This window comes from Arvicola amphibius, chromosome 7, assembly GCF_903992535.2.
Source record: "Arvicola amphibius chromosome 7, mArvAmp1.2, whole genome shotgun sequence".
NCBI lineage: Eukaryota > Metazoa > Chordata > Mammalia > Rodentia > Cricetidae > Arvicola > Arvicola amphibius.
Genome location: NC_052053.1, coordinates 24,613,354 through 24,631,727, shown reverse-complemented (window position 1 = coordinate 24,631,727; position 18,374 = coordinate 24,613,354). Strand labels below are relative to the sequence as shown.

The 18,374-nt window shown below is 40.0% G+C and overlaps 1 protein-coding gene across 2 annotated transcripts in view; it reads right to left on the bottom strand.

The window, feature by feature from the left end:
- Acvr1c (activin A receptor type 1C) overlaps nucleotides 1–18,374 on the bottom strand; it is an 86,138-nt gene that overhangs the window by 41,814 nt on the left and 25,950 nt on the right. For both annotated transcript variants that reach the window (XM_038337479.1, XM_038337480.1), the window contains exon 2: nucleotides 6,188–6,418. In XM_038337479.1, coding sequence (XP_038193407.1) covers nucleotides 6,188–6,418 — 231 coding nt within the window. The remainder of the gene's footprint in view (nucleotides 1–6,187; nucleotides 6,419–18,374) is intronic.

The following is an 18,374-nucleotide window of genomic DNA, read 5'->3' as shown; positions in this document are numbered from 1 at the left end:
TATAAAATCCAATTTATACCAAAAGTGAAGGAGAATTCCTCGAAAATCAATGACATAAAGAAGTTTGGAATGTTGCAGCTCTGGTGTCTAAAACCTGTTTACCTTGGACTGTCTTTCAAGCCAGACTTTACCCAGCTCAGTGTGGGCCCTAACTATATCCTGTAGCCAGCAAAGAAAGATGAACTGAACATCCTGATAAACAGATAAAACAAACAAACAAACAAACACAACCCTTTGGAAAGTTTTCCCCACCAAGCAAAGAACCAGTAATGCTACCGCACAACATCCAAAGCCTACAGCAGAGATACTGAGATTTCTCCACTGTACACGAACCCCCTACTTAAAATGTTTCCTCCACTGTCTTTGAAAGGTTTCTTGATTTATGACTTTTCTTTGTTTAATTAAAAAAAAAACCTTTATGAAGCTTTTTCCATCTTGGAAAATGAAATCTGTGTTTGTGGGCCACAGTCATTCAAATTTGGCTTCAGAATAAACTATTCCTTACTCACTTTGAGGTGAGAGCTCTGTTTTTGCAGTAACATTTGTTTATGGAAAATATGAGAAACATTGAAGGGAATGGACTATACAGAAGCCACTGTTGGGACGAATATACTCTAGAGTATAAAAAAAGTTTACTTATTTGTTCTGTACAGATGCTTGCTCTGTATAGATGTTGGTTCTATACAGATGTTGGCTCTATACAGACATTGGCTCTATACAGATGTTTGTTCTATACAGATATTGGCTCTATATAGATGTTGGCTCTATACAGATGTTTGCTCTGTACAGATATTGGCTCTGTACAGATGATGGCTCTATACAGATGTTTTCTCTATACAAATATTGGCTCTATACAGATATTTACTCTATACAGATGTTGGTTATATACAGATATTTCCCCCAGCACATCCTACCTAACATGCAAATCAGTATATTTCTTTTGAAAGAAAAATATCCTTGAAGGGCTAGGAATACTACTTCTGAAAATGAAATATTCCAAGAAAAATATCTTCACTCCTTATCTCAGAGGAAGTGGAGAATGGACAACAGTCAAATCTCACGACTGTAAGAAGGACTAGGTCAAAGGACACAGGGCAAAATGAGAAGCACACCTCCAGAGAAAGGCAGATACTAAGAACAAGTGGAAAGAAGAGATTAGAATGAACTAGAAAGCATGTTTCCCTTGTTTCATTAATTTGCACAGTCTATATGAAATTCCAAGCATAATACCACATTTGTTTTGTGGGACTAACATGTTTGCTGTTTGTAAAGATACAAACTTAAGTACTAGTCAAATAACTATTCTTTGAAATGATTTTGCTTTCCAAACATTGGGGAGGGGGGCTTACATGTATGCTCATATTGAACTTGGGCAATTATCTATTTTTTTCAGTGATCACAACCTTATCTGTTTTAATAACCTTCAGGGAAGAGAGAAAAATTTCTAATATTGTATTTCTACCAAAATATAAGCTTACTTCTATTAAATAAAACTAACTCCTTAAACGTATACCCATGTGTAAAATTAAACCAGGAGGTACATTTTAAGAGAAAATGATTCAATTTAAATATAATCTAAATTAAGTTTCAGTCTCAGTGATGTGAATTAATTTGTCTTAAATCTAATCAATTTTAGGCCATTTAAAAGGAAAATGTGTGAAATTAAAATAGTAACTAACATTTTGAATAGTTTTTATACTAGTGAATTAAAATAATAAATGCCCTTGATCCATTTACAAATTCTACCCTTTAAATATCAGTTAAAATAGTGTTTCTTAAACTGTGACTAAGCCTCAGCGGGATCCAACCAGTGCTTTTTTTTTTTACAAAGGAAATAGCAACGATTGAAGTACCTTACACATTTTAAAGATATGTTTTGTAAAATTCTTTTTCTGTGTCCATGTGAGGTGAAATAAATTATACAAAATGAGTTTCTTTCTGTGTCACAATAGGAACCCGTATGAAAGCCACTAAGCTGTTAGAAACCAGCCTCAAACATTTTTAAGCATTTAGGAGAGGGAAGAAAGGGTAAGAGCCAGTCGTTGTCCAGCTGTGCTTAACTAGGGTCACAGCTGGGACCAGATGGGGTGGAGGAAGCACAAGCTTTATTCACGGTAGAAATTTTTTTTACAAAGAAACCAACCAAGAGACCAGCTACTACAAAATCTAAGAACAGAAGAGGGCCACCTGAAGCAGGCAGAGACTTGGTCCTTCATCAAATCGACAAATGGCCCAGAGATTGATGGATGGAAGGCAGAGAACATGAGGGCAAGGGTCCTTTTAGAATCCTCAAAGGAAGTTTCCATATCTACATAACCATTTCCAATTAACTCCTCACTTTACGCGATTTTGACCATGAACATGAAGTTCACTGTCAAGTACCATAGAAATATCTCACTAATTTTCAGAGTGTCTTTCTATATTCCATTATGTACATGATCACATTTGAAACTGACAGTTCCATAATAGACAGAGCAGGGTCACTGACCCTACTCACTGATGACATGAAAATGGTATGCTGTGGGACAATGGTCTGCACCCTGTCAATTGTATTTTAATAAAATGCTGATTGGCCAATAGCCACGCAGGAAGTATAGGGGGGTGGGCAATGAGAACAGGAGAATTCTGGGAAGAGGAAACAGTCAGTCTGCAGTCGTCATTCAGACAGAGAGGAATACAGACACAGAACAAGCAAGATGTGACTGCCTTGCTGAAAAAGGTACCAAGCCACGTGGCTAACACAGACAAGAATTATGAGCTAATAGAAGTTATAAGAGTTAATAAGAAGCCTGAGCTACTACTAGACCAGCCAGTTTATAATTAATGTAGACCTCTGTGTGGTTTCTTTGGGACTTAATGACTATGGGAACTGGGCATGACAGAAAACTCAGTCAACAGAAGAATGACTGCAGGACTGGGTGGGACAGAAACCTTGGTCAACAATGGTGTAATTGTTGTCATGGTCTGTGCTTAGGTAAGTTTCAATCCTTTCTCCAAGTACCTATTGATCCACGCATAGTTAAGAACCATTCCTAGCTCCCTTTAAGAACAACTCCAAACAAGGAGACCACATATCCTATATGTACCACCTTTCAATTTAGTGCCCACTTACCAAACCATGTCACTAAATGATACAAATTCTTAGTTTTAATAAAGATTTTTTTAATTCAATGACATACATAGCATTTCTGGTAGACATATTAGTTAATGGCTACAAAACACATATTTCCCTTCCTAAGGATAATGATTTGAATCTAGTTAATGCAATCATTGTCATAAGATAATCTTAATACAGTCATAAAATGTTTGAAAAATGAATATCCACTTAGGATTAAAAACAAATTTCACCAAATTAAAAATAAAAGAAAACTCTTCCCATTAATACGAGGCACCTGCTACCTATGGTTCACGTAATAATTGATACTGAAAGGACGGGATGGTGGAAAGTTCTATAAATCCTTGCACTTAGAAAGCTGGAGACAAGAAGATAGCCTTGAATTTGAGAGCAGCCTGGGCTACATAGTGAGTACCAAGCAAGCTCTGTCTCAAAACAAAACCAAAACCAAAACCGAATAAATAAAAGAAATAAAAAGCAAAAAGGGACCAAGCGCTTTCCCTGGCCCAGCAAGAGTCTTTGCTTCCATGGCCTCCAGTCACCAGCACAACAGAGGTCCACAGGTGTGCAAAATCCAAGAAGAAGAAACAAAAGGAGCACGGATCAGAACAAAGACTTTTACGACGATTACGTTCACAAATAATGGAAAAGTCCAAAGAACATTTCAAAATAAGTAAATATACTGGAACTAATACATTATCTTCATGTGAGCTCAATTAACAAAATCAGCTTTTTTTTCACGTAGGAGAAATGAACATTTACAAACAGATACTGAAAATGCCATTCACAACCACACTAAGGTGTGTAAACTCAATGAAATATGTATGCCTAGGCTGTGTTCCCGGATAACTACAAACATGACCGAGAGTAATGAGAAGATGAAATGAATGGAAAAACATACTATGTTCATGAATCAATATTATTACCATGACTATTATCTCCAGATTATTCTATGTATTCAACTCAGTTAATCAAAACCTCAGTGTGTGTTTTGGAGAAGTAAACTGACTAAATTTAAAGAAAGATGAAAGTTACTTATATTACTTAGATAAGATTTATTTTTTAAAAATGAGCTAGAAGGGTCACACCTCTTCATTTCAATCTTTATTAAACACCTGTAGTAATTGAGACAGTTCAATATTAGCTTAAGGCATAGAAAAACTACATAGCACAAAGCATCCATATATATATGTATATCTATATATATGTATATATATCCTTTTAAATAGATATACAGATATACAGGTACACATATAGATCTGTCTTATTTTCAAATAAAGTATCAAAATAACTCTACATGGAAATACCAGGGCTCTTTATTTTTTAAAGATTTCTTTATATTTATTTTTTGTATAGAGATGTTTTGCTTCATATATATCTGTATATACCAGATATTTTCAGTGCCCACAGAAGCCAGAATCAGGCGGTAGATCCCTTCGAACTGGAGTTATAGAGGGTTATAGGCTACTACATGGATGCTGGGAACCAAATCTCTATCTTTGGGAAGAGCAGTCGATGCTTTTAACCAGCAAGTCATCTCTCCAGCCCCACGGCCAGAGCTTTTAACAACTGATGTTGAACATTGAAACAACTTCTTACCCACATGGGAAAAAACTAAAATAAATTTATACTTTTATCTCGCCATTATGTGCTGTGCCATTTTTCAGAAATTGAAATTAAACATAACCCTAAATGTTTAAACTGAAAATCAGTGGCGGTGGACGCCTTTAATCCCAGCACTGTGAGTTCAAGGCCAGTCTGGTTTACAAATTGAGTTCCAGAACAGTCAGGGATACACAGAGAAACCCTGTCTCAAAAAACAAAAGCAGGACAACAAATACCTAAGTGATAAAGATATAGTAGCATGAAATAAGACATCTTGAAGAGAAACAAAATAGCAAAAGCATTTAGAATTTTTGATCAAGGTAAGCGAGTTGTACACAGTAACAGAATTAATTGCGAGTTTTCAGTACAGACCTACAACTGCTTTTTTTGAAGTTCAATATTGTGTTTAACACTTTAATAGCCACCTAAAAATTCTCTAACTCCTTTTGAGTACCGCTGTGGTACCTAGTTCATTCTTCAGAAAACAATGCTTCACCCTGACAAGCTACAGTCAGACCATTTCATGCCCCAAAGCCGTCTGCAATGTTGGTTTATATCACACATCCTCCTGCTATCTCATGCATAGCCTGTCTGGACTTGGTGATGATTTGTAATGCCATGGACGTGTCCTTCCCTGGTTTACCCGAGAGCCAGAGGCATCCTAAACTAAGGCTTTATATTTATTGTTGGTTTTCATCGGTGACAAGATACAAAAGGTGCAGGGGATGAAGAGGGACGTTCCATTGGCTGCTCCAGTGCCTTTTTATAAGTCCACGCTCTGTCAGTCAGCATGAATCCAAGAAAGGACTTGAACAACAACATCTCTTTCAGGAGAAGACACTGCTTATACAGCTGTGCAATCAGAGGTCTTGGGAGGGTAGAATAGATTCTTCCCAGATCGATTTTATTCTCTGCTTGTGCCCTCAAACTCAGCCAGAAACCAGTCTTTCGTTTTGTTTTGTTTTTTTAATCAGTGTTATGGAGGCATGACTTTAACATGATACAGTATATGTGCTTCAGTCTGATGAAGCTGGATGCACATATGACCGTTTCCATCATTCCAAAGGATTCTCTTGTCCCTTCCCTTCTCCTACGGTAGGCTGATGATCTATTTCTATCACTTAAGATTAGATATCTCTTCTTTTCTTTCCTTTCTTTAATAAAAAGTATTCACAAAAATTTACATTTTACTAGAGGTCCATTAGTTATGTCAAACATTGTAATGCCTGTGGTCAAATTTCCCCAAGATTGTGACACTATTGTCAATGTTTTGACAGGGATGCACAATTTACGAATTCAAGCATCAACCACAGCTAGACTCTAGAGAGTTTCACCAGCCACAAACAAGAAGAGTAAAATACACATTTTTGTCTCAGGAAATTTTAGATGGTTTGGTTTTTTGCCCTGCTTATTATCTTCCAAGAGTGAAGCATCATTAGGAATGGGTGTGGCTATGCCGCCCCTTACCTGTTGGAAGGTGAAGTGTGATATTGTTGCAGAAGTCTGTGAAGCAGCATTCGGTCTTGGTCACGTTGTTGGAACTGTGGCAGAAGACTTGAGCATTTAACTCTGGGAGGGACACACAGGACTTGATCACCTGCTCTTTCCCATTGGTTAACATGACAGAGGCCCAACATGCTCCTTCCGTTTGGCAGGTAAAGTTCGAAGAATCACACAAAAGACACACACACTTCAGTCCTGGAAAAAGTAAGGCAAGAAGTTTTAAAATGCAGAACATCACATGCAGTTACTTTCTGGTACTTGAGAACAGAAGTTCAATCTTAACCTAACTTGAAGAGGGGTTTCTAATGTGATGAAGACGCCCTCTCCATCCTGTGCTTCATTAACAGGCTACTCAGTCAGTTATCCTCTGTATGGTTATTGTGATTTATAAAGAATTTATACAGCGGTTCCTATAGTTACTATGGTTTCCTGGTCCACACTCTAAATCCTTCTCAAGCTCAATCAGTTTACTCCTAAATCAATAGTGCCGATGAAATGCTAGGAAACCGTAGCTCAGCAACAAGGAGCTGGCTGGCACAGCTTGCGGAACAATGACGCGACACAAGGTAACTGCAACCCAACGAGCCAGCATGCTATGTTCATTTGCACTTCTCCCAACGCATAAATGCTTTTGCTGAACACAAAACAAACCATAGAAACACATAGGTCCAAAATTATTGGTGTTTCTATTCTCTGGACCTTAAGGTTGATATTGCTCTCGTAGGCACCTGGAAGGCGTTGATGAAGCATCCTACTTCCCCTTCCGCTAAGGGATATATCTTAGAATGACAGCCATTTGAATGCAGACTTCAACCGTCAGACAGTTTTTAATGGGCACCTCTATTCCACAAAAGAAAGCACATTGAGAGTAGAGTTTATTATAATAACGACAATAAAACTTTCAAAGCTTAGATGTTTATTAACATATCATCTTAACATCCCCCTTACCACACACACACACACACACACACACCCTCACTAACATAATCATATGTCCAAATGATATATTCTGTCTTGCTATGAAATGTCAGTATAGAGTTCAGAGGTTGTAATTTATTCAGATTTTTATTCAATATATCATTTCTAAGTACTACAACTTTAAATATTTTTATCATGATTTTAATGAATGTTTTGTTAAACCATAACTACCCCCAATTACCTTACTATCCAAAATTTTGCCATATAATCACTTAATAAAATTAGTCTTTAAATTTCTAATGACTAAAACTAGATCCAATTTGACACTAACAAAATATTCAATTTATAAATGAGTAATCATGAATAAATACTTTTTTATCAATAGTAATGAGCTGTAGTAGAATCACATATTCTAGGGTGGCTGAGATTCCAGACAGGCAGGTGTACATAACCAAGTGATTAAGAAACGTGTTAAGGAGTCTGGAGCGATGAAAGCCTTAGCTACGAAAGGCTAAGGCTCACAACCAAGGAGACTAAAACATGTGTCAAGGTGGCGCACACCTTTCATCCCAGCACTCAGGAGGCAGAGGCAGAGGCAAATGGATCTCTGCATGTTCCAGGCCAGGCAGGGATACATAGTGAGGCTCTGTCAAAAACATCAACAAAACAAAAGCAAATTAAGTCAGTTTCCTTAAATAAAAGAGAGCGCATACAAAAAAAAAGAGCCTTTAAACCAGGTGTCGCTGAATGGAATCGTAGCATTTCCCTACCTGCCAGGTGTCTCCAACACCCAATTCACAGTGTTGTCATTTGGACATCACTTAATCCCACCGGGCCTCTACGGAAGGGTGATAACTCCAATGATAACATACTGCCTCATCGTGTTGTTATGGAGAGTAAATTAATCATCGAAATCTTTTGTGTTCGTTGCTGGCACAAAGGAAGTATGACGCAAGCATTAGTAACCACCTCTCCTAACACTACTCAAGAGAGCCAAACTGGTTTTCTTCAGCACATGGAGACTGTCCACAGACCTCCATGATCCCTGCAAGAACAGCCGCCCAAAGCAAAACCCAACAGCCATTTCAAAGGCCCTGACAAGGAAATGTGTCTCTCCCTGCTCTGCCAGGGGGACTGAGTGTCCTTGTGCTTTTTAAGGACTGAGCTGGGCTTTCCTCTCATCCCACTAGTTTTTAGCAATTGGGAATAAAATATAAATCTAATATAACAGAAAAAAAATTAGTAATGAAGGAATAACCATTCAGGTTGATCTGTAATGTTTTGATAAGCTTTAATGCATTACTGAACTTTTACCACAGTCAGTAGAAACAGGAAAGGATGGTCTCTGGCCTGGCTTTGTCCCTCACTTGATGGCTGACTTTGGGGAGCCACTGAGTCCTCTACAAGTGAACCAAAGTAAGAGCACTAAACCCAGAAATCTTGACACGTAGAGCACTATCTGCATTTGATATGATAACTCTAAATTAACAGTTCATGAAAATCTGAAGTAATGAAGGATGGGAAACACTTCCCACTCTATGCCTGGTCCCTACCCTCTTATGTAAGGGGCTGAAAGTGGGAAGTCTAGCCATTTGACATACTATCTCAGATTTTGTCCCTCTAGTATCAGAGTCTTAGATTCTCTGGGCTGAAGAGTTGTCTCAGTGGCTAAGAGCGCTTGGTTCTCTTGCACAGGACCTGGATTTGCTTCCCAGTACTCTCCATTATCTGTAGCTCCAGTCCCAATGTATCCATTGCTCTTTCCTGGCCTTCCCAAGCACTGCATGTACAGGGTGCCCAGATACACCTCCAAGAAAAAGAACTGTACATATAAAATAAAAATAATTAGATCTTGTTTTAAGGTCTTAATTTTTGTTTCCAGAAGGAGCTAAGCCAGGAAGTCAATGAAACCGGCTAAGGGATGTATGGCCCCACGGAGTGAAAACAGTCATCAGCCACTCAACATTTAAGCACACACTGATGTCATGTGCATTTATCATGCTGTTCAATTCCCAGGGCAGCTTGGTTGTCAATTATCTGCATTTTGCAGATATGAAATGAGGCACAAAAATATCAATAATTGACTGAATGTACCAGTCTCTGGACTACACAAGTGATCTTGTTTCTATCCCATCAAAGCTGCCACAGTGTTAAGAATTATTTTGGAAACCACACTAGTTTCTAGAGGCTAAATAAAATTCAATGTTAATATAAGAGAAATAAGTTAGTCATCATTGCTGATATCTGAAATTTTGATGTGCATTATTTCAATGAAATTTAAGGCAAGGTGGATATTTTTAGGCAAATTCTCTCTACTAGTTTTAACTGACAGCACAGGTGGTCAAATAAAACTCACTACCATGTGCCTCACGCTAGAACAAATAATCTGCCTCCTCAGTTTATCTAAATTCTACAGCAAGTAAGCCTCTGAGGACATCCCACCCACGTCCCCTATATCTCTCTTCAATGCACTGGCTGGATCTTCACAAGAAAACAGTTACATAGTATTTCTTATCATGGGATGATTGGCACTTTAAACTAATTTCTTAACAAGCTATAGAATTTCTGTGAAAGGCACAAACCAGGATCATCTAGGCTTAGTAAGAGATAGAAAATGCCACCTCTTCCTTAAAACTTGCAGGATAGAAAACACAGACAAAACTGAAAATTTACTAAAAGCGATGGGCTCAAACACCTATTCAATGTCCCCACTTACTGCAGGTCAATTGGAAGACAACCGCACTGAAAAGGAGCATACAGCAAACTAAATGAGACCTAAAATGTAAAACTAACACATGCCATAGTCTATCTCTCATCCTTCCCTTCTATAATTAGAGGATATTTACACCAGCCATCCTCAACACAGATCCTTAAGCTGCCAATTAAAATGGAAGTTGCCATTACTGATTTGATTTATGCTTTTCTATTTTGTGTTTTAAAACCTGATGTTAATTGGGTCAGTTCTTTAGAACACCCCACAGCAAGATAAATCTGGTTGTTAGCAGATAGCAGTCCCTCCTTTTGCTTGTTTATCTTATACTTACTCTTCAGTCATATGGTACAAGGCAGCAAATGAGGTTGAAGAAAGGGGCAATTACCCATAATAAGGACGTCTATTAGATCTTTCCCCAACACGAAGACTGCACTTTGCTCCTGTCTCTTCCCACCCCTTTAATTATCTCCCTTTTTCCCCTCTTTGCCAATTAGTCTATAAAAGCCAAGACATCTGTTACCCCAAAGACATCTGTTACCCATATCTACTGAAGGATGTGCACATTTCTAATCAAACAGAAAGTACATTTTTTACCCATATTTACACATGATGCCTAGCACACCCTGTTGACAGAAGTGTAAAAACTATCAGGATACAGTGTGTGTGTGTGTGTGTGTGTGTGGTGTGTGTGTGTGTGTGTGTGTGTGTATCTTTAGGTCCTATGCCATTAAAAAAACAAATATTTTTGAAGAGTAAATTGAAATGCTCCTTTCAATATATTGGTTTTATTTTACCTGTTTCCTATATCTTGAGGCCTTGTGCTTAATTATGTACTGACCAAGTCAAACATCTGACTCCATACTCAGTCCTCTTCCCAGATATTAGTTTGTTTTGTTCACTAACTCTGTTTTAAGATCAGACTATCAGGAAAGTGTTTTAGGAGTGACCTGTTGAATGTGTAATCTTTTTAAAAAGAACAATCTTAGCTCATCAAAGAGCTGGAAGTGGAAAGACATCACAACAAATGGCACTAGAGAATCCAAAGAGATTCCAGAGCCTCAAAGCATTTGCCCTTTTGCCCTTCCTGCCTCCCTTTCGGACTGGTCATATGACTATGTTACTATGCTGTCCAGACTGGTCCTGGACTTAGGGAAACCTCCTGCCTCCGCCTCTCACATGCTTATGTCAATCAAAGTGTTTATGTTTTCTGCAGTGAACTGTGACCATTCATAAAAGTGACCTTTGGAGTCTTCAAAAGATGATGGGACTCCACAAAGATAATTCCACCTAGATTGTGGTAATACCACTAAACTGACCCACCTAAAGTTCAGCTTTGGACTACAAACTACTCAGAACAACTTCAAGACAATTAGCTAAGAAGGTCCAGCCTTATAGACTACTCTATATAGGACTTCAAATAAGCCCTTCATGTTCCCATCATACCAAGAATGGACAACAGCTAACTCTCCCAGGACTTGATCATTGTCTCAATTTTTTCAGGGTCCCTTAATGGTGTCATTGTTCCCAGACAGCAGGAAGTAATTTTATGAACTTGACACCCATATTTCTAAGAGGTGGGTGTGTGGTTTTTGGTTGTTCTGTGGATTACAGATGTTTATGATCTTTTAGAGGTATTGTTTGCAAGTTGTTATTGGTCATAGTGAGGAAGGATACTAAATAAGGGAGATTACATTCAGGAATCCTATTCTGAAAAGAAAAAGGAGAGTATAGGAATAATAGGATAAAAGGGTAGACTATTTAATCTACTTTTAAGCTAAGAAATAGCAACTATTAGTTTTAAATATTTTACATTGGTATGGATTTTTGTATTGATACAAATTTGAGGTTGTTGTTGTAATATTATATATGTGTTTCTACTCTTGTTTAAGGTATTATACCTATGCAGCTCATTTAACAAAGTAGTGTAAATTTCTAGTCCTTCAATGTTACAAAGTATTTAGGATAATAGTTTTTTTTAATTTAAAAAAACAAATGCAAGTTAGTAGTCAGTCACCTATAACAGTCAAACTTATAGTCATGCTAGGTATGTTTCCAAGCACAAACAGAGATATTTTAGACAGACAGGTGGTCTTCAAACTCTTCAAAGATATACAAAATATGGCATTTAAAATGTTGTAATAACATAAGGCTTTCCTTGACAGTGAGACATATCTGTTCCTGGCAGCACCAATTAATTTCAGAGAAGATGATGAGCATTGAGAACTTTCATATGGAGTTTCATAGGGAAGGCAATCCTATGGCAGAAGCTAGCCATTTGGGCAAAGAAACTATCCTTTCTTCAGTTACTGACTGTATACAGTCTAAACTAGACCAGCACAATGCAAAACAAAAAGTGACTGCCGGACTTTGCCCAGACAAGGTAGGACAGTCCTTCAAATCTTCTTGCTTCTAGAAAAGTCTGTCAGATATACCAGGCCCATAGGACAAAGATGTTTGTCCCAGTTACAGATAAACTTAGGGTGACTGTCCAAGTAGCCAGATGTCTCCTGTCATTAGATAACATTTCACCTTTCGGGGGTCTTTGATGGGGTTGAATACTAGATAGTCATAGTTAAAGTTATTTTTAGTTATGATAAAAGGTAAAATAGGTATAATACTTTAGAGTCACAAAAATAGATAATAGAATTTTTCTCTAATTTTGTCAAATACAAATAGATTAGATATTATAACTGTAATTCTTATTTGATAATTGTTTTGGTTCATATAATTTTACTATGTTAAAGTTAAAACCTTCCTTTTTAATTAGACAAAAAGGAGAAATGTGAAATATTTCTTTCCACTGTGTAAATATATGTCACTGTGATTGGTTTAATAAAGAAGCTGACTGTCGAATAGCTGGACAGAATGTGATTATGCAGCAGAGCCAAACTTCTTCCCAGAAGGCTGGGAAGAAGAAGGGTGAAGTCTGAGGAATTGCCAGAAGATGCAGAGAGAAGCAAGATAGGCATACCATACTGAGAAAAGGTACCAAGCCACATGGTGGCAAAGCATAGATAAAAAATATCGGTTAACATAAATGTAAGAGTTAGCTGATAACAAGCCTGAGCTATTAGCTGGAAATTTATAATTAATATTAAGCCTCTTATTGGTTATTTGTGATCTGCTGGTGGGACAGAAACTTCCACTAACAGCTACATAGATAGCTGGGGTCTGGGCTCAACCTGTGGCCATGAGGGTATCTGAGGACCATACTGCCACCCAGAAAGGACATCCTGATCTAGATAGTCTATGCTGTCACCCAGGGCCATGACATTATCTGGGCCAGAGCTACTGCAAAGGTCCATGACCCTACAGCAACCAGAGTCTCAGTTAATGTCCAGGACTCCTGCCGTCACCTAGGGTCATGAGGATGACCAAGGTCTGGTTGGCTACTTCAGACCAGGGACAGTGTTTCATCTGGGGCCATGTTGATCTGGGTAAATAGTACTGCCATAGTGATGTCCTGAGCACAAGACACTGCCTAGGGCTATGTCTGGGTCCATAACCCTATGGAGGCCAGGGTTTGGGGTAGTGTCTGTGGCTCAGGTTATCATTGAGGGTTCTGCAGATGCCCAGGATCTGGTCAGCCACCTGGAACCATGTTGATACCCAGAGGCCACGCTGCCACAGAGTCCATGCTGATCTGGGTGGCCTGTGCCTCCACCAGGGCTGTAGTGGCATCTGGGCCCTACCTGCTACCAAGAGCCATGTCTGGGTCCATAGTAGTCCTCCTCCAGCTGGGGTCTGTGGTGATGTCTATGGCCTATATTAGCACAGAGGTCACTGGAACCATGCTATGCTGATGTGGCCCCATCTTTTACTGGCCCTGGGACGGCTGGCCTTGCCCCTCACTGAATAATGCAGCAGGTGTCCTGGCCCTACTCCTCAAGGGAGAGCTCATCCCTGTACTTGGGAGAAATGGCCCCATCCCTCATCATAGACATGCACCTCACCTGGAAAGCACATTAGAGCTGACCCTGCGGTCAGGAACACAGGTGAGTCAACTCTGAGGGCATGAGAGCAGAAGAGTTGACCCCACCCCCCTTATCTGCAATGGTGTGGGAAAGGTGCCCCCCATGCCCATTACCACCTGCAGCTGGTGAGGTAGCTGGCCCTGGGATGACCAAAGTGGGAGAGCTAGGCCTGTCCCACACCAGCTGCAGCACCCAGGAGAGCAGACCCTGCACCCAGCCAGGGCAGGACACTAGAGCAGACCCTGTTGTCTGAGATGCACATGAGCCAGCCCTGAGGGGATGAAAGCCCGAGAGCTCACCTCATATTCCCCCTCTAACAATCAGGAGAGAGGTCCTCACCTTGCCTGGGTAAAACAGTAGAGCTGGACCTGGCAATATGAGTGAGGGGAATCTGGGTCTGAGGGCCAGAGGGCAGTAGAAGGGATCCTGCTCCTTGCTGTAGGCTGAACTGAATGAGCTAGCCAAGGCAGTGCTAGAGAGCTCGCCCAAGTAGTGATGAGAAGGGAAAGCTAGCAAGCTGACCAACCCAGCTACCGCCCACAGCCAGAACCTGGACTATGAATCATCCCACCTCAACTTCCACCAAATCTATGAACTATTGGAGCATATGAAGGAGATGAAATTACAGATCCAAAACAAGAGGATCTCCATGACACAGGACAACAACAGAATATCCCCATTATCGGTGGTGTGGCAGAAACCAGAGGCTTCAGGTCAGACCAATGAGTTGTGACAATGAGCACTCATAAGTAAAGAGGAATGGACTAAAGGGTAAACTGTGTAACTCAATGAACCACACTACAGCTTCCACAACATTCTTCTTCTTTTTCTTTTTTAAGTTTTATTTATGTTTTTGGTTTTGCTTTTGCTCTTTTTTGTTTCTTTGTTTTGTTTGATTTTTGGGTTTTAATTAAATTTTATATTGACTTGAGGAGAGGTTGCAAGGGCAGAGGGTAGATGTAGGACACTGGGAGATACGTGGGAACAGAATGTCTGATGTGGAATCCACAATGACTCAATAAAAGTAAAAATAAAATAAAATTTAAAAACTAATGCTTAAATATGGATCAAAAGTACTGTTTGCTTATAGCCTCTAAGTTGTTACAAAGCACAGAAAAGAAATTATGGCCATAATGCTCTTAGTGCAATTTAGAACTGTTTAATCATTATCTTTTGAATATTTTTTCTTAATCAGCATAGTCTGATTTTCACAGATCTTTCCAAAAAAGGCTGCAGTATTAGCCTCTTAGATGCTACAGAAAGCCACAAACAGAAATCAATAGTTAAGGGTGTTGCCTAATTAGTTGTTTTGTGTCGAAATGTATTGTGTAGATTCTGTTAAAATATTCCTTTGAATGAGCAAAAAATTAGGAGAAATGTTAGATTGGGGAAATGGCAGTACACTCCTTCAGATAGATGGATCACTGAAAGTTAGGCACCAATGGGCAACAGACTGAGTAGCAAGGGTGGGGACTGTGTGGTGACTGCTTTGGGCACAGGGCAGAGCAATCTAAATTCGTTTCTCCTTAGAGAGAGTACAGACTATCTTGAGCCTCTTAATCCAATCTTGATGCTGTAGTCTTGTGTTTCAGAAATTGACCCAATCTGGAGTATCTCATCAAAAAGCAACAGCATCCTTTGTCACGGTTCACGGTTCCTCTGACACACTCTTAGGAAGATCTTCCTCTCCCTCCAGCCTTTCAAATGAGCCTAGCAATGCTCAGTAGACTCCAGTTATGTTTACAATCAGTCAAATCAGCAATTGCTGGAGGCTCACAGGATGCAAGTTTGAGCTCTTCCGGCCTTTTGAACGTCATCTTTAAATTCAGCTCACTGGTCTCCTTCCCGTGACTCATAAAATGCCTCTTTCCCATTCCCGCCTGGCTTTGGTTCACCTGAAGCCCTTCCCCCTCCTTCTAATTCTTCTCCAAGCTTCAGCCCAGATGTCTCCACCTCAGTGAAATAGCCACAGAATCACCCCAATTAAGAATCTGTTCCTCGTCTCTTTCGGTTCTTTCCAGAAATCTGTAATTAGTTCATTTGTTGCATTTATCCCAACATAATGAAAATGTCACAAAGTGGGAAACCTTCTCTGTTTCCACCCAAGCACAACCCCAACACCTACAGCAGGGTCTCTCAGTATGACACTAGTACAAGGCAGGCGGATTCGACTATCAACTGTAGAGAAGTGCAAACTACAGGAGAATTCAAAGCTAAAAGATATGCGACTTCTAGCTATTTTTGTGGTGTGTTTTCTTCCAGTCTTACGTAGGAGCTGTGCGTATGAATCCACAAACACAATTTAGGTGCTGCTTTTACACTCATTCCTCCAGGATAATATTATGAACACCGTGCTGTCTTGGTTATAACCATTTAATGGAATGCACGGGGCTGTCCTCCGGGAAAATAGACAGTAGACAACATTTTCTGATTTTCAGGCATTTTGATAGTTTTCATTGTTTGCAAATAAATAACATTGCACGAAGCCTTCCCTAGGCAAGCGTCCCAGACTGGAATTACATCAGACGTTCTTGGTAGTTATTGGGAAAGGACTTTTGAAAGATGCTGCAGTGGAGATTTCCACTGGTGTTGTATGCAGGCGCTACAGGACACACGTCAGCGTCTGCAACCTAGATGAGATGACACTTCCTAGTTGTAGTTTATACTAATCTTCGTTTCCTAGCTAAAGGAGCTAAACCCTTTCTGTTTTTTTTTTTTTTTAAATATTCTATTTGGTTTTCCTCTTGGGTGAGATTTTGGTCTGCTGTGGTCATCTCCTGTGTGAGTCTTAATTTCTCCTCTAACTTGCAAGAGCTTTTTGTAAAGATGGGAGCCCTTTTTCCCATTCCCACTTCTATACTTATGGTTTTCTCTTAGCCATTGTCTTCATCTTGTTGTTTGGTTGGTGGTCTCTTGCTGTGCTGGGGGTGGAAGCCACGTCATCATGAATCATAGGCAAATGCATGAGTTTGTGTTTTAATGATATTTTCTTCTCATCAAAAAGAAGTAATATAGATATTATTGATGTGAAAGTAAATTACCCATAGTCCACATATTTCCAAAGTGACTACCATTATTGGCTTTCCCAAATCAGTATAGAATTCATATCTGAATACCTGTAATGGTCTCTTTAAAATTTTAATATTATAAATATAAACTCGTGTTGTATTTGGAATTTCTTCCTTGTCTTAAAATTTGGAAAATCGTCCATCTAGATGTGTTCTAAATATTCAGTATTTTCTTCCCGATTTACTAATGGTCAGGGACAGTTAAATGTTACGTGTATATGGAATTTGCACGTGTATTGAACATATTGCTGGTGCAGATTTCTCTTTACCAGATTCTGAGTGAACTGCTTTAAACTGTTAAGTATTAAACTGTTTTTAATATTATCATTCTCCATAGGCCAAGGCCTGGGTTAAGGAAGAGAATTGGGGAGGTAGGAGGTCAAAGTCCTAAAGGACTTTTGCCCAGTAGGTGTAGGGGTTAGTGTGTTACAACAAGCATGCTTGAATACAGGATGTTGGGACACTAGAGTGGGGCTTTGCTTCACCCTATTAGGGCTGGGGGCAGAGACTCCTAATCAAGAGACCTGGAGAAGATTCCTTGCAGCCAGGCCTGCCACTGTCAGACAGTTAGGAAAACCACAGCAGCCGGGGAAACCGCGGCAGCCCTCGCCCACCAGACGGGCCTGGAGTGTCTCGCCTGCCCCCTCCCTGTCAGCGGCTTCTGTCACACCCACTCTCCAGCTGGAAGAGACTCCCTGCCGGCCGCCCACCCCATCGCCACCTCCGATGTCCCAGCCCCCGCGGGGGGGCCCCAGGCGTGTGCCACCGGGAATGTTCAGTCCCTTTCCCTGGTCGGCAAGAGGGGTTCTGAGTCTCCTGAGCCCTGGCCGCCTCCGCGTCCTCTCGGGTTGCTTTCCCTGCAAGGCACTGGAGAAAGATCCCGGAGGCTGTGCTTTGTCACCTTCAGCAGAGCCCAGCCCGAAGGGATGCAGTCCAGGGTTGGGATGGATTGGGGGCATCTGGATACCACCTAGTGGCTGTAGAGACAGTACGCAGGCCACTGGGCCACTTTTCACACGGTGATTTCTACTCAGATCAGTCTTTATCCTTTACTTTAAGTTTGTTTTGTGCTACTGAGACAGAAAACCTATGCAAGGGTGCTGTCACTGAGCTTCCTTAATATGAACAATAAAATCTGCACCCACCCTTAGCTTTCCCTTGGCTGAAGCTCTAGAACATACCACTGCAGTATGAGGCCCGCATGCTTTTTCGAAGACACGTCTTGCCTCCTCTCTTATGCCCCCACCAGTTAAGGCGGGACACGTATCTCAGTACTAAGGATGGTACTTCCAAGATCAAGGAATATCTCTGAAATCTTTTCAAATGCCAAAAATTATATTTTAGAATATTACATTTATTTCCATTGCCTTTTTTCTAATACAAGTTGATGACAGATGCTTCTGTCAGGAATGGGCCACAGATCCTGTTGGTTTTTTGTTTGTTTGGTTGGTTGGTTGGTTTTGGTTTTCTGACACAGG